Source organism: Odocoileus virginianus, chromosome 5 (assembly GCF_023699985.2).
Source record: "Odocoileus virginianus isolate 20LAN1187 ecotype Illinois chromosome 5, Ovbor_1.2, whole genome shotgun sequence".
Taxonomy (NCBI): Eukaryota; Metazoa; Chordata; class Mammalia; order Artiodactyla; family Cervidae; genus Odocoileus; species Odocoileus virginianus.
In genome coordinates this window covers 64,883,278-64,900,174 of record NC_069678.1, presented here as the reverse complement: position 1 = coordinate 64,900,174, position 16,897 = coordinate 64,883,278, and the positions used below count along the sequence as shown (strand labels likewise).

Below are 16,897 nucleotides of genomic sequence, written 5' to 3'. Positions count from 1 at the left end.
AGGTACTGAACACTGTGATCCATTTTCCTTCACTTTGAAGGAAAGACTTGATAGGTACAAATCTTCATACCCTACCCAAGTGTATTAGAGTAGATGAATAAATTGAGATTAGGATGTAAATAGACTCTTCATTCCTTTTGTAGCAGTTTTATGGAGACTGTTCTGAGATTCTTGGAAAACCTGTGTAGTGAATTCTGTTTAAAAGTGAGCAGAATAGAGAATCCAGATTTTAAAAACTGTGATTCCAAGAATAATAGAAAAGTTCCTTTGACTCTTGCTGGCTTCCCCTGTAAAACTATAACCCTCTCAGGTTCTCTGAACAGAAACAGTTATATATTCACTCTTTGAAGTTGGCAAGCAAAGCTGCATCAATTTGACAAATACTATACTTCTTTGTAAATAATAATCTTATTGTATCTATGGTGGGAAAGCAGTATATTAAATGTTTGCCAAATTATAAAATTGTTAAGTAAAATGAAAAAAAATTGTCTTAAAGAACTATGAAAATTATTGACCATATTCTGCCTTGGGTCCTGCATGGCCTTATGAGATATTGAAAGTAACCTCCTAACTTTTTGCTTCTTATGAATCAATGAGGGCATGTCAAAGAAGGGGAAAAATTCTTTTTGCATCAAAGAAGGGAAAAATTCTTGGTCTGTTGAAAGTGGGGAATATTAGTTACTTTTCAACTTGTCTTGAATCATCTTTGCATTTTACCTTGTAATTGGTTCAAAAAATATAGATCCACAAAACACACTGAGTAGAAGCGTGATAATACATGCTACAGCATAAGAAAAGTACATTAATTCTTCCAGCCTCGGATTCCAACCCACTGCCTCAGTGTAGCAAGAACAGCAGAGGACTGCCTTTGTCCACGTGAGTCCTGCCATCTCTAATACAGATAGCATTTGTCTGCCTTTCCACTTTTACCAGGTTTCACATTAGGCTTCTCAGTGTTGATGTAGTGAAGTATCACCAGGGAAAAGGAGGAAGTACAGTCAATTCTTGTTATTCATGGTAATTATGGTGTATAAAGACACAGCAAACACTGAATTAATGAATACTAAACCATTACTTCTAGAGGAAGGACAGGGTTAGATTCCTCCTCCAACCTCTGGTCACAACATTTTTAACAGATGAGACTTTGTTTTATATGTGTTCTGATTAAAGATACTTTATTCACTACATATTGTTGATTCATTAACATTGAATGGCAAACAGCTCTATAACTCATAATTGAACGAACGTTGTCTAACACATGTATTTTCTTGGTCAGGCCCATAACAGCACAAAAATGCAAAACACATGGCACTAAAAAAGACTATTTAAAGGAAGCTTGTTTCCGGTCTGAGATCTGAAACAAGAAAGCATAATGTCGCCTTGTTATACCTCAGCTGTGAACAAGTGAATCTAGCAACTAAAATTTTTTACCACTCTGCTTATATCCACAAATTACCATGAGTGCACCGAGAGCATTTATTTGGGGAAGTAGGGGAATTTGCAAATATGGAATCCACACAAAATATGTTTCAACTTGAGTGAAATAGAAAAATAGATATTTGGGAACAGGACTCTTGTAATCTGGTTTATATATTATTGGCGTTTGGATGGTCCATTGAACTTAGCCCTGAACAGTCCATGACTTGAGAAAAAAATAACCTGAAATATCCTTGTTGCATAACCTTTCTTGAAAAGAAACAATCAGTTATCTTCTAGGATCACCAATATAACAGAAAAATTAGAAATTAAAAAAATGAGCCAAGACTGGTGTCATTCATCCTTAGAGTCATGAATTTTGACCAGTCTGACATATATATATATTTTGTCCTTCATATACCAGATGTGCCTCTTAAATCTTATACATATATGCACTGGGAGCCCTCATTAGCAGTTATTTAACATCTAAATTTGGCTGACACTTTGACATTTTTTTCAAGTCGCTAAGTTGTATTCAACACTTTGTTAGCTCAGGTACATATATAATCTTATTTCATCCTCAAACTCTAGCAGGTAGGATTTGAGTTCTATTTTACAGAGATAAAAATACTGGTCCAGAAAGGTTAACTAACTTAATAGAAATACCACAAAGTTATGATAAGTGGCAGAGCTAAAATCTGAACACAGGTTTTTATGGCCATAGCCAGGACCACTCCACCATATATGTTGCTGCCTGGTGGCTCAGAGGGTAAAGCATCTGTCTGTCTACAGTGCGGAAGACCTGGGTTTGATCCCCGGGTTGGGAAGATCCCCTGGAGAAGGAAATGGCAACCCACTCTAGTACTCTTGCCTGGAAAATTCCATGGACAGAGGAGCTCAGTAGGCTACAGTCCATAGGATCACAAAGAGTCGCACACGGCTAAGCAACTTCACTTCCATTGTTTACAGGCTGCAAGAGTCCTTTGGTCAACTTGATTAAGTCTATAGTAGATAAAATTGACCAGAAATTTTGTGCAGCTCTTTACAGATGGAATTTGAGCTGACCCGTTGACTTGCTTTGGCCAGTAGTAATGAAAGTGGCATTGTGTGGCTTCCAGGTGGTTTTGAGAAGATTTGCTGCTTAGCTCTTGTCCTCTTGAAATACTGCCACCTTGAGAACAAGCCTGGACTGGCTCCCAGGAGGAAAACATACCATATGGAGACAGCACTTGGAGGAGGAGTGACCCAGCCATCCCAGCTGAAGCCTCAGCCAACCTAACTGCAAACTTACAGGAGAGCCCAACTAACACAGTATAGAGCAGAACTGTCCAGCTGAGCGCAGCCCTAAGTTTCAGCCTACAGAATTATGAACAAACAAATGGTTAGCTTTCGTTTTAAGCCACTATGTTTTGCAGCAATAGATAACTAATACACTATGATCCAGCTCCCATCTTTCTGATCTCTCTTAGCCTATAAGATTTGGGATTCTTCTGGTCTATCATTTAGAAGGAGTTCTTATTCCTAGCCAAAGCCTAAGCATCTGTGTAAAACAAAGGCTTTCTCTGCTTTGCTGGGTTCATCAAGGTCTAAAGTTTTAGAGCTGAAATGACTTTAAAAGTCATGTAGCTCAGCACTGTGCTTTAGTGAAAATGATGTGTCATGAACAAAGTGGTTCTTGCAGAATTGGCTACTACAGAGCTGTCAGAAAATTTGACTCATTTTATTTCTGGGTCCTTCTTCCATAATCTACTGCCTTTTTTTTTTTTTTAACCTCCCTTTGCATCAAAGTTCAAATCACGTTCTAGTTGCAATATAATAGGAAAGCTTGGTTTTTAAAGAATATGGTCACAAAGGATTTATAATAGAAAAGAATCATGTTCTTAAACATTCCTTCATGTATTTATATTAATACAGTTTGGAGCCTATCGACTTTGCTCAAAGTGAGGTATACTTTAGCAGTTTCAACCACACATTCTTTTTGAACTCTATAATGGCCATAGACATCACAAATTAGTAACTTAATACTTCTACATGTGTTTTTCAATATAGAGTTTAATGTAATTTTGGTTTGCACCTTTTACTACCCATAGTGTGTTATCACCCTCATTGATTTGACTTTCCTGCTGAGAAGGCGGTCTGTAGTATAGAAGACATGTCTGTATGATTTCTGAAATTTGACAGCCATAGAGGGGAACTTTATTAAATGATATTTAAAAGGAGCATTAATCCTCTAAGGCCACAGATATGAACCATCACTTCTGCCAAAGGAATAAAAATGCTCATTTTATATATAACATTTTCAATTATTCTTTTAGTCTTCATAGAGCTTTCTTATTAGGAGGGACTTTTTTCCCATAAAGCAGGAAAAAAATAAATTTTTATGGATTATTGGTAAATATATTTTCCACCTAAATGTGAAGTTTAATATGAAACTTTCCTGTAGTTAAAATGTCCCTTAGGAGTGGATATGGGGACTTTTATGAGTATGACAAAGTTTGAGTTTAATTCTAGAGTGATCAAAATTAAGTAAAATGTGTCTTCAAGCAGTAAAATTAAGCCATATTATATACAGTTGTTTATATTGAGTTGACCAATTGGTTCAGTGAATATGGTGTTCAATAAAGTCCTTGGTAAAAATGAAAAATGTGTCCTATTACTTAAAACTGAATGAACTTTTTGGCCAACCTGATAATAATATCTGTTATACAATTCTTTATCAAAGTTTCATCCTAAAATGCTTGTTAAAACAATCCACTGAATATCTAGAAATAAAAACTGTAAAATGTCATTCTGTGGAAATAGTTCACCCGTACAAAGGTGGTTCAGTTCACAGGAGATCCTTAATTTTTCTAACACATGGCTTCTTTAAGTGTTATAGGCCTATTGTGACAACAGTAAAAGTTTCTTCTGCTAGAATGATTGGTGTGTTTATGAATTAATTTATCTACTTGTTGGCAGCTTACACAGTAAAGAAAATGGTGATTGATGGGCTGAAATGTCTGATGACTCTGACTCTATTCAAGGATATGTTACTGCGTGCTGTGAAATTCTTTTCCAGCAGTTCAGTTTAAATCCCCCGGAGGTGTTTGCAGTTTTTGTGGGGCTCTGTGATAATTAAGTCCCCCTACTTGGCTTTGTAAAATTGCTCTCCAAGCTAAAGTAAATCTTCTGGAAATTCAGATGGATTTAATATCCATTTGTGATGGATATTTTGGTTGTGTATCACTTTTACCATCAGAAATTTGTTTGGGTTAGAGTAAGATTATGACATGCTAACCCTGCCAGCCTCCTCTTTCTGGGTCACTTTGATGCCTTTTTCTATCTACAACTAACTTCTTGATAATCATTTAGCAAACATTTATTGAAGGCTTACCCTGAGCTCAACACCAGGATATAGAGAGGAGTTGGTAACAGTTCCCATCTGGAAGGGTTCTGCTGAGGGTAGGAGGTGGTATAGGACCTAGGTCTATGAACAAGCCATCATGATACCGTAATTTCAATAATACTAAGATATAGTAGTGACCACCAGACAGGTTGATTCGCTTAACCAGGGAAGAGAGTCAGAGGAAGTTTCAAAGAAGAGGTGACTCTTGGCTGGCTCTAGTAGAATTTCATGAAACAAAGGAGGCAGCTTAAAAGAGGGTACAACCTTCAAGCATTTTGTGCCGTTAGTACTTTCCAAATATAGATATATAGAATAACTGTAAAAATATACAGGAAACTTATTACTGTATGTTTCTGGTTAGGGAAATTGAGTGAAGTACAGATGCTGAAGAGAAACTTCTCAGTGTGTATTACTTTGGATCTAATACCATGTATGAATTTTCTATATATTTTAAAATAAATAAATACTATTCTTTTAGGAATGGAGACATTAGGACAGTGGTTCCTTAAACAATGTGATAAATCCCCTAACCAGCTCTTTCTTTCTGGCTGTCTGTTCTTTTAAGGTTATCCCTAATTGTGGAATAAAGGCATTTTTTTTTTCCCCCCAAGTTAGACATGTTTCAGATACAGGCTGGTGAGAGAGAAGTTTTTATGCAGGAGATTTTCCTGTCTCTGAAATCTTGCCTTTTCCTTCTGTTTCGGGGAAACCCATTATTTGAGAGGCTCTACAACTCACTGTTTCAAATTCTCTGGCTCTAGAGTTGGCAAGTCAAATGAGTAATTTAGAGTATGCAGGGGAAACTATTGATCTTATCTCAGGCAGTAAGTAAACAGGCCACCTTACTTAAATTCCTATTGTCCCAATGAAAGTCATACAACTACCAAGAGGAAATTAGTTTATATATATACATATATATAATATATATGTATATCAATCTTGGTCATCTATAAATGATTCTCAAATCTGCCATTGGTTGAGAGAAATTAATCTGTTGTCTTGGATTGAACCCTTTTTATTTTAAGCATTGATTTATCACTTGTATTTAATGTGATACATTATAGAGAAATAGTAATTTCTACTCCTATAGAAAAAATTGTTCAGTGAATAATACAGGTACACAGAAAGAGGACTAAAAAGATGAAGGAAGGAAGGAGATAATATTTCAATAGAATTGATGCCATATGGAAAATCCCAAGTTTGTTTTTAGACAAATACAAAATAAAATATTAAAGCAGATGAGAAGCTTGCAATAGTGGTAGGAACACAGGCTTTGGTGTTAAGCAGTCATCCCAAATTGCAATTTCATCTTTCCTCCTTAGAAGCTGCAAAGACCTGGTCATGCCTGACCCTTCTGAGCCTTCTTTTCCCTAACTGTACATGAGACTAATAATACTGAACTTGCCTAGTTGTTAGGAGAACTAAATGGCACAAATGGAAAGTGTGTGGCTTGTTTGGCACAGATGTTACATAAGTGAGATGTTACCACTTCCTTATTGTGTGCTGGCATTGTACATGAAGCTTTATGTGTAGGTAATATTGTTTAAACCATATAAAATGAGAAAGCTGAGAGGTTAACAGTTTTCCTATGGCCAGAAGTAGCAGGACCAGGATTTGGACTACGTTTGACTCCAGAGGCCTAGCTCATAATCATTTGTCTCTACAGCTTCTTTCAGCAAAAGCCAGAAACCCACCCACAGGGAAATGATTAATAGGTTGCTTAGGTGGTAGGAAGGTCTAAGAAGGAAGGGAATATATGTGTACATATAGTGATTCACTTCTCTGTACAATGGAAACTAACACAACACTAGAAAGCAATTATATTACAATAAAAAAAATATATGAAGAACACAGAGGGCTCAATAACAAAAAATAAACAATACAATTTTTAAAAAGTCATTGGTACTGGTAGATAGAATCACTGAGCCAATGTCGCTGGCTGCTGAATCAGGAAGCAGACAGTGAACCAGACAGACAAAACAATGGCAGGTATCAGGTGACTCAGTCCAGGCAAGGAAGAAATTACTTCTGGGAAGGGACTGATGCCTGCTTGAGCATGGTGTGAATCTGCCATTCTGCACAACCTGCCATTGCACTCATGTCCTGCACAACCAAAATCTTCACTGCAACAAGTTCAGGATATAACAAGTTGTCAGCTTCCTCTTGGTAAATATATAAAATGTGTGGAGCCAATTCTCTGACAAAAGCTCATGAGTTCAATTTTCTTCAGTTATTGCTGCTCCCAGATTTTTTTTTTTCTCAACACATTCTAAATTAATTAGCTCTGAAGAATGTCACTTACCAGCCATAATCACAACATTGTGGGTAAGTGTTTAGATGAGTACATAAGTTAAGCATAACATTGATGTCCAAAGTTCTTTAGTATAGCTGACATGCAATGTTATTTAAATACGCAAAGATAGGAAGTGGGGGGAGGTACACAGCTGGTAGGGGAGAAGGCACTCAGAACTGTGCCAACGGACAGTTTTGCTTGAATAGCTCAAGAGCATTAAAATTAGAATACAATGAGCAGATAAGAATCATGTGTATAATCACCTCCAAATTTTCATTTGACATAATAAAGGTCAATCTTTCATCAATGACCCACTATTTCATCTAATCATACTTTTTTCAAAGCAATATCAACAAGTAAAATTTTAATATAACCTTGTCAAATAGATGCCTAAAATATGCCAAACCAAAATCTGTTTTACTATTCTGTTCTGTGCTATGAACTGTATAAGTTTTGAAAAAGAAATCCTTTTTTTTTTCTGATTCACTAGCCCACATATGTAATTGAGCTGGTAATCTCTACCTTTCACCTCTATCAGCCCCAGTTAAAACAACTGTTGAGAACCACAGCTTCATTGAGCACTTCGGGTACACAAGGGCACATGGTAAGAAATGTGACCTTTTTCTATCATCAGGTCAGAGTGTCTCACATTTTCTTGTGTTTTCACTGATAAATTTAAAACCTCAGCAGTAGTCAAGTTGATAGAAAGAAAGAGAGTTTTCAATCCAGAAAGACTCATGGACCAAAAACAGACCATTGAAAGTGATTTTAGCATTTATTTGAGCCTATTAACAGCATATCTGTTTTATGTATGACAGTTCATTGAGCACCCAGAAAGTATCTCAGAGTTTTGGATTCGGGCTGCTTTTACTGTATAAAAGCTCCAGTGGGTCTTTTTCTTTTTTTTTGAGTATGAACAAAGAGAAGTTTCCCATTTGGCTTTTGTAATGTTCCAAGATCAAAGGGGTTTATACTGAAAATTCAGCTCTATAAAAGCCATGTGTAGCATGAATTCAGCCTGATTCTCCCAGATCCAGTGAAAATGGGGTGTTTGGCCATCAAGCTTTGAAAACCAGCATTACACAGGGTATAACCAGGATCCTGCATTAGTTTCTACCTTCACGGAAATGGTCCCTTAGTGTCATTTTGGCAGTTGTTGGGATGGCCTGAAGCCACTGACCTAGCAAATTTCCTCAAAATTGTTCCCCTGAAACAGTGCAGAGAAACAAACTCTTGGCAGTATAAATGCTCCCTGGGTCTGGAAATTTCATAAGTCAGAGTTAAAACAAAGATTGGCCTAAAGTCTTTTGCTGGTGCAGAGTCTGAAATATAAATTGTCTGGAGCAAGGAACCTTTCCTAGCTCTTTGGCGCTGCCTCTCTAACTGTTATAATAATAAAAAATGTTTTCAAAACTGTGTGGTGATAAAATGAAAGCCTTTAATATTGGAAAGATATTTGGAATCTAGATTGGTCATCTGGTTCAAGTCCTCTGGTTTTCTTTTACTGCTTCTCCAGCATTTGCATAGGAAACTCATTTTTGTTTTGTTTTGTTTTTTTTTGAAAAGCAAGTTTCATTCTTGTTCAGTCACTGAGTCACGTTGGACTCTTTGCCACCCCATGGACTGCAGCACACAAGGCTTCCCTGTCCACCATCCCCCAGAGTTTGCTCAAACTCATGTCCATAGTGTCAGTGATGCCATCTAACCATCTTATCCTTTGACGTCCACTTCTCCTCCTGCCCTCAATCTTTTCCAGCCTCTGGATCTTTTCCAGTGAGCTAACCCTTTGCATCAGGTGGCTGAAGTATTGGAGCGTCAGCTTCAGCATCAGCCCTTTCAATGAATATTCAGGGTTGATTTCCTTTAGGATTGACCGGTTTGATCTCCTTGCCATCCATTTGGAGGTTTTTCCTATCTTATATATTTTGTAAGAAATATTTCATTCATTTACTTCAAGTAAATTTAATTCTGAGTCTCAATGCTTCTGGACTAAAGCAGTATCATTGTCAGTCCTTTTGGAGGCCCATTGGCTGTCAGGGTTCTAGTTCTGTCACAGAGCTCCTCGACACTGGGGACCCTTGGTCATTGTCATCACTTCACCCTGGTAATCACCAAGCCACACTTGCCCTAGCCTGATGATCTCTTCAGAAGTCCTGCCACTTCCAGGCCCTGATGCTTGGGACTCAGGACTTCTTTCAAGGTGGGATCCATTACACCTAGAGTCTGCCGCCCTTGACCATTGTGTGCAGGTTCTTGCAACTTGTTCGTGGGTGGGTGTGGCAGGGAATGGGAGGACACTGGGCAGTGTCAATTCCTCAGTTCTCAGGGGACACACAAATCTCCATTTCTAGTCTCCATTCAAAAGCGTTTTTCTGCATTTCTCTAATAATTAATGATGCTTAGCATCTTTTCATGTGCCCCTTGGCCATCTATGTCTTCTTTGGAGAAATGCCTCTTTAGGTCTTCTGCTCATTTTCTGATTGGATTGTTTGGGGTTTTTTTTGTTATTGAGCTGCATGAGCTGTTAGTAGATTTTGGAGATGAATCCCTTCTCAGTTGCTTCGTTTGCAAATATTTATGTGGAATCTAGAAAAATGATACACTTCAGTTCAGTCACTCAGTCGTGTCCGACTCTTTGCGACCACACGAATGGCAGCACACCAGGCCTCCCTGTCCATCACCAACTCCCGGTGTCCACCCAAACCCATGTCCATTGAGTCGGTGATGCCATCCAACCATCTCATCCTGTTGTCCCCTTCTCCTTCTGCCCTCAATCTTTCCCAGCATCAGGGTCTTTTTTTTTTTCAAATGAGTCAGCTCTTTGCATGAGGTGGCCAAAGTATTGGAGCGTCAGCTTCAGCATCAGTCCTTCCAATGAACACCCAGGACTGGTCTCCTTTAGGATGGACTGGTTGGATCTCCTTGCAGTCCAAGGGACTCTCAAGAGTCTTCTCCAACACCACAGTTCAAAAGCATCAATTCTTCAGTGCTCAGCTTTCTTTATAATCCAACTCTCACATCCATAATGATCACTGGAAACACCATAGCTTTGACTAGATGGACCTTTGTTGGCAAAGTAATGTCTCTGCTTTTTAATATGCTATCTGGATTGGTCATAACTTTCCTTCCAAGGAGTAAGCGTCTTTTAATTTCATGGCTGCAATCACCATCTGCAGTGATTTTGGAGCCCAGAAAAATAAAGTCAGCCACTGTTTCCCCATCTATTTGCCATGAAATGATGGGACCAGATGCCATGATCTTCATTTTCTGAATGTTGAGCTTTAAGCCAACTTTTTCACTCTCTTTCACTTTCATCAAGAGGCTTTTTAGTTCTTCACTTTCTGCATAAGGGTGGTGTTATCTGCATATATGAGGTTATTGATATTTCTTCCGGCAATCTTGATTCCAGCTTGTGCTTCTTCCAGCCCAGCGTTTCTCATGATGTACTCTGCATACAAGTTAAATAAGCAGGGTGACAATATACAGCCTTGACGTACTCCTTTTCCTATTTGGAACCAGTCTGTTGTTCCATGTCCAGTTCTAACTGTTGCTTGCTGACCTGCATACAGGTTTCTCAAGAGGCAGGTCAGGTGGCCTGGTATTCCCATCTCTTTCAGATGAATCTATTTATATGGCAGGAATAGAGAGGTAGCCACAGGGAATGGACATGTGGACATGGGAATGGGAGGAGGGGATGGGATGACCTGGGAGAGTGGCATTGGCGTGTGTACACTACCATATGTAAAACAGATAGCGGGTGGGAAGCTGCTGTACGGTGCAGGGGCTCAGCTTCATGCTCTGTGGTGACCTCGCTGGGTGGGATGGCGGGGAGGGAGACCCACGAGGGAGGGGGTATATGTATACACACAGCTGATTTACTTCATTGAACAGCAGAAATTGTAAAGCATTGTAAACCAACTGTACCCCCAACAAAAACAAAGTCACCCAGAAAAGCACACACAAGAAGGTGCTTTTCCTCTCCCAACAGTCTGCCAGGACACCTAGCACCTGCATTACCACCGTCTTTTCAGTGCCCTGCATTTCAGTTTTATAAGCAGCAGAAAGAACCAGTGACTTCTGGTATATTCAGTTTTCAGAAACTGAAACACCACGAAAATCCGTGAGGCAAGGAATTTCAAAGCTTGACTTCTTGATCAATATGAGGGGGAAAAGGGGGGAAAATTGTATGAACATAGCAGTCAAATATTTTTTAAATAGTCTTATCAAAATATATAAATAATTGGGTGCTCAGTCAGCTCAGTTATGTCTGACTCTTTGTGATGCCTATGGACTGTAGCCCACCAGGCTCCTCTGTCCATGGGATTTTCCAGCCTGGAATATGATATATAGGTGCAAATTCATCTGGAAGGATCCTTAGGAAACTGAGATAGTTGACGGTGGTTATTTCTGGGGAGCCGGACTGATGGCCAGGTGCAGGAGGCAGTCCCTTTCTAGTTCACCACACCCCGTAGTTTTGCTTGAGTCCTTTATATTGGTACTTTGTATATGTTATTTTTATGATGATAAAAAATTTAAGGTTATTAATTCAAAGAAAAAAATTTTTCATTCATTAAGCATGAGACACTTTCCTCAACCAAGCCTTACTTATCTTAACTAATTGTCCTGATTCTGTGGTTCAGAATCCTGAGTTCCAGAATTAATTTACCCAAGATTACACGATGCCCAAGAGTCCGGATTTGAGCCCACATCTATTTTACACATAGATCTGTGAATGCCCTTTCCCCCACCCCACGCTCTGTCCTCTAGGGCTAGTTCATTCCACTAAGTTCTTGTCTTTCACTGCCCAAGTAATGAGGCCTGACAGACCCCCTTCATCAGGCCACACATTTATGTCAAATCCTTGAATGCCAATAAATACCTGAAACCATGTTTCAAAATATACCATAAAATGTAAATAAGAATGACACATAGTTCACCTCAAGTTTATACACAGCAGCAGCAGTACAGAGTTAACAGTAAAGCACATGGGGGAAGTTTAACTTGAAATGTTAGGCAAAACCAGTCCTAAATGAATGAAATAATAAACTTAGGAAAAATTAATTATACCTCTGAATATACCATAAATGTGTATTTTGTTTAAGTCAAATAAAAATGGCTTTATTAGCAAATAGCAAATTATGAGTTGCTGCCTATAATTTCATTGTTGGCTTAAGGAAGCATTTCTTGTTATTAAAAATTAATAAGCATTTGTTTTTTATAGGATGCTATAGTTATACATGAAGTCTATGAAGAAGGGGCAGCAGCCCGAGATGGAAGACTTTGGGCTGGTGACCAGATATTAGAGGTATGTGATTACGCATTCTGGTTTGTACCAGCAAGTATGGTTCCTAATTTAGTGATCTTGATCCACAGTCAGTGTACCAATTCACAGTCTTCTACTCAATTATGTTGTAATCACCAAGTTGTGTCTGACTCTTTTGTGACCCCATGGACTGTAGCCCACCAGGTTCCTCTGTCCATGGGATTTCCCAGGCAGGAATACCGAAGCAAGTTGCCATTTCCATCTCCAGAGGATCTTCCTGACTCAGGGATTAAACCTGTGTCTCCTGCATTAACAGGCAGATTCTTTACCACCGAGACACCTAGGAAGCCCCTACTCAATTATATCTTCACTTATTTGTTTCTCAGTGTGACAAAACATGTACTTTATTCTTTTTTCTTTTATTTATATCAAATAACTGTCAGTAGAATCATGACAGATTATTAATCTAAATCTGTGAACTTTTTTTTATAATTAAAGGGGAAAGTACAACTAAACATTCTATAATCAAATGAAACTATAACTTCACAATTTGATTTTTTTTTGCTTTCCCACTATACCTTACTAAATTGCCTTCTAAAAGCACATACGTATAGATGTACACATAAACATGCACATTTGGTATTTTAAAAAACTTTATTGCAGCTTTAAGTATTAATAATTCTCTTATTCCTAGTAAGTATTTGCATCAGATGGAGGTCCCTGCCCTGGTACCTTTGTTTCCTAGCTGATGAAAATGTAGAATCCACTCCCTTTAGGTGGTATATGGTACTTATTAAAAATTGAAATGCTTAACTTGCCTCTTTTGAAAGGGCTCTCATTTAGCAAAGGTGTTAAAGCCTTTTAAAAAGAGCTGAGACTGGCAATGTCTAAACTAGGGAATGGATGAATGGAAAGTTAATGCCAGGCATTCTGGTAGGTGAAACTAAAGAGCTTTTGCAATGGTGTGAAACTTTTAGGCAACATTTCTTTCTTTCATTGGATGAACTTAATTGAATAGTTAACATTTTATGGTGGATATGTGTGTTTTTGCTTTGCAACTTTAATATAGCACATTATGAATGACATCATAGAATTTTATTTTTCCCTTTGGTGGTTCAAGTCTGCCTCCCAAGATGAAACCATAGATATAATTAAGGGTAGAAAACATAGGCAAGAAGGAGTTAAAAGAGAGACCGGACTGGCTGCAAATTAAATTCAGAGCAAGTTATAGGGTTTCTCTGCAGGCCTTTACTGTGCTTCATCGTTGGATTAGGACATATTCCCAGTGCATTCATTAAGGTGCAAGTGTATGAGGTTAGAAAAATAAATGTAGCCTCTTTGGGAATTGACGTGACTGCTTTAGCATACACCACCATTTTTTGGTGGTCAGGAGTTTTGAGGGTTTTTTTTCCCCCTTTGTAGATTTTCTAATTAACTGGTGCTATCATAATTGGCTTTGTAGAGGAATAAACTGAATATTCAAAAGAGTACAGATACATACAGGTCTTGATACTTAACATGATTTGTAAGCCCACAAATTTTTCTGTAATAGTCATGTGGAGCTAAATCTAATATGTGCATTGCTTGATGGTGGCAATGGTGGCACAGGTATAAATTCACAGTATAAAGTGTATATTTTAAATTTGTATAATTTATCTTATAGCAGTGATACCTCAATAAAAGAAATTTTTTTTTAATTTATCTACTCATTTTGAATAGACCCTCAGCTGTAGCCATTCTCTTTCATAAAATATATTCATATACAAGTGAACACTCAGGACAGATGAGCATAAAGAAAGCAAATGTGTTTTAAGTGCATGGAGAATTTGAAAGGTCAACTAAACCATTTCCTGGCATCTGGCCGAATTATATTACCCAGTGTGCGTGGATGGTCTACACTTCTCATTAAAGATAGCCAGACAGGCTCTTCTCTTACACCAGACAGGATCTTGTCCACAAAAACATATTGTGTGTTTAGTTAAGAAATATACCTCTCAGTTTGGTCAGGGAACATGTTTCCTTCCTAAGTAGCCTTTGACTCCACATTTTAACTTGTTCTAATTGTGGTTGCTGTATATGGATACATAATGAGGCCTAATCAGCCTGGGGTCTGCAGGTTGCCTCAAGAAGAAGACAGGCAAACTTTGGTGATACATTTCCAAACAATGGCCTTTCTGCTCTTGAGAGTTCTCTGCGTGGTGCAGGGTGGCCTTCATGAAAAGTGAAAATGAAGGTGAAAGTTGCTCAGTCATGTCCGACTCTTTGCAACAGCATAGACTATAGAGTCCATGGAATTCTCCAGGCCAGATTACTGGAGTGGGCAGTCTTTGCCTTTTCCAGGGGATCTTCCCAACCCAAGGATCGAACCCAGGTCTCCCACATTGCGGGCAGATTCTTTACCAGCTGAGCCACAGGGGAAGCCCAAGAATACTGGAATGGGTCACCTATCCTTTCTCCAGCAGATCTTCCCAACCTAGGAATTGAACCAGGGTCTCCTGCATTGCAACCAGATTCTTTATCAACTGGTAGCTCAACCCCTGATACTTCAGTTGGCCTTCCGTGGTTTTATACTATTGTTTTATGTTAAATTAGGACAACCCAGATTTTGCTTACAAATATATAGTGAAATAATATTTTAGCCTGACAAGATTTATCATTCTATGATTAACATGGGCTGTTTTCTGTCTGGTTCTTTTCTTAAGGGTCAGTCCCTCCTCTTACCCTTCCTCTATTCCCATTATCCTCTTCTATTTTTCTGCAAGTGGGAGCAGAAAGAACAGAGAGCTAATACCTGGTTTTCCCTGTGGATAAAATAGTGAGGAGCTGCTGCCCTAGTCTGGTTATTCTTTCCTTCCAAAGCAGCAACTCACCCGTTTCCCCACAAGCCTTTCCTCCCCCAGGGACATGATAGACCCCCATTGACACCTGGGGCTTCCTGTGATCCTTCTCAAACAAGAAGCCCTGCTGTTACCGCTCCTCGTCCTTCACCATCAGTGTTCTAAATAATGCATCTGGGGCTTATGTAAGGCACTTAATACATCACTGCACCATATTCTAACCACTCAGCAGTGTTTCTCTTAGTATTGGTGCGTTTAGTGGTGTCTCTTGGTGGCTCGGTGGTAAAGAATTTGCCAGCCAATGCAGGAGACATGAGTTTGATTCCTGGATCAGGAAGATCTCCTGGAGAAGGAAATGGCAACCCACCCTAGTATTCATGGCATTCCCCTCCAGCATTCTTGCCTGGGAAATCCCAAGGATCGAGGAGTCTGGCAGGGTACAGTCCATGACATCACAAAAAGTCAGACAGGACTGAGCAACTAAACAACAGCAACTTGATGCACAGATGAGAAAATGAAAACTTTGAACTTGCAACAGATCACTTTGATTTGGACAGATATCTTGATGTGGGTATTTAGAGTGAATTGCTTTTGTAATATTAGAGTTTAATGACAGTGCTTTTAATTAAAGCCATAATTGTTAAGGCCTTTCAAGGGGTATTTTAGAGGCTTAGAGAATTCACCTTCAATCCATGGAGGTAACTATTTTTCAGTTGAGTAGCAGAAGTGGTCTTGTGTGCCATCTATTGGAATACAGGAAAATAATCAGCTCAGACCACATTTTCTGGAGACATTGTTTTCCCCTTTGTCTGTGGGTTTACCTCATAAACAAAGGAAGTGTGATCATGGGCCTCAAGTAATAGCAAATGCTGTCACTGAGCACCAGCCCTGACCATAGTTCCTTCAGTTCCTTGTAAAATATGTTTCTATTTTCTGTCAACCATGTGTCAGCCCTGTGCCAAACATACTACAGGATTTATTTCATTTAATCCTCACAACAAAGTACATAGATACTATAATGATTGTTGTTATTATTATCTCTAATTCATGGAAAGCAGACTTGAAACTCGTCTTGAGTTCTCTTTAAGGTTTCACATAGTATAAGTTGAAATCGGCACTCAAAGTGAATTCCATCTATACCTAAAACCTATGCTTAACTATTATTCTGGGTGTTGTTAATCTAAGTGATTCACAAACCCACCAAGATATATCAGGAAAAAAAAGCAGCTTGAAAATTAGGCTTTTAAATATTTTCTTGACTCACAGCATCAACTTTAAATAATCACTCAAAAGTCACTTTCTCCAGGAAGGGCTCATTCCTCTTTTCTTCTGTCTTTGTAATCACTCTTTAAGCACAAGTAGTGAGTCTTTGGAATGTTAGAAATGGAAAACCCTTAGCCCAGCCCTTCATTGTATAGGTGAAGGAATGTCAGTCCAGAGATAGATGGGACATGCCCAAGCCACACAGACTGAGACCAACATCTTGAGAGAAACTGGCCTTGGCCTGGGCCCATCCTTCCCTTGGTTTGGCTCTTTTTGTAACTATGACCTTGAAGAAGGGACCTACAACTCCCTTCTTCTGAGTCTGGGTTACTGTGTCCATCAATTTGGCCCATGTGTCAAATTGACTTAGCAACATCCATACTAGACTTTCTCTGTGGCTGGGGAAAGTTTAAGAGTGAGATGAGTGAGGCAGCACGGTA

General features: G+C 38.8%; 1 protein-coding gene across 8 annotated transcripts in view; it reads left to right on the top strand.

Moving 5' to 3' along the window:
- The window catches only part of PATJ (PATJ crumbs cell polarity complex component), a 368,893-nt gene that overhangs the window by 299,161 nt on the left and 52,835 nt on the right, over positions 1-16,897 (top strand). For all 8 annotated transcript variants that reach the window (XM_070468065.1, XM_070468067.1, XM_070468062.1 and 5 more), the window contains one exon: positions 12,316-12,399. In XM_070468065.1, the coding sequence (XP_070324166.1) occupies positions 12,316-12,399 (84 nt within the window). The remainder of the gene's footprint in view (positions 1-12,315; positions 12,400-16,897) is intronic.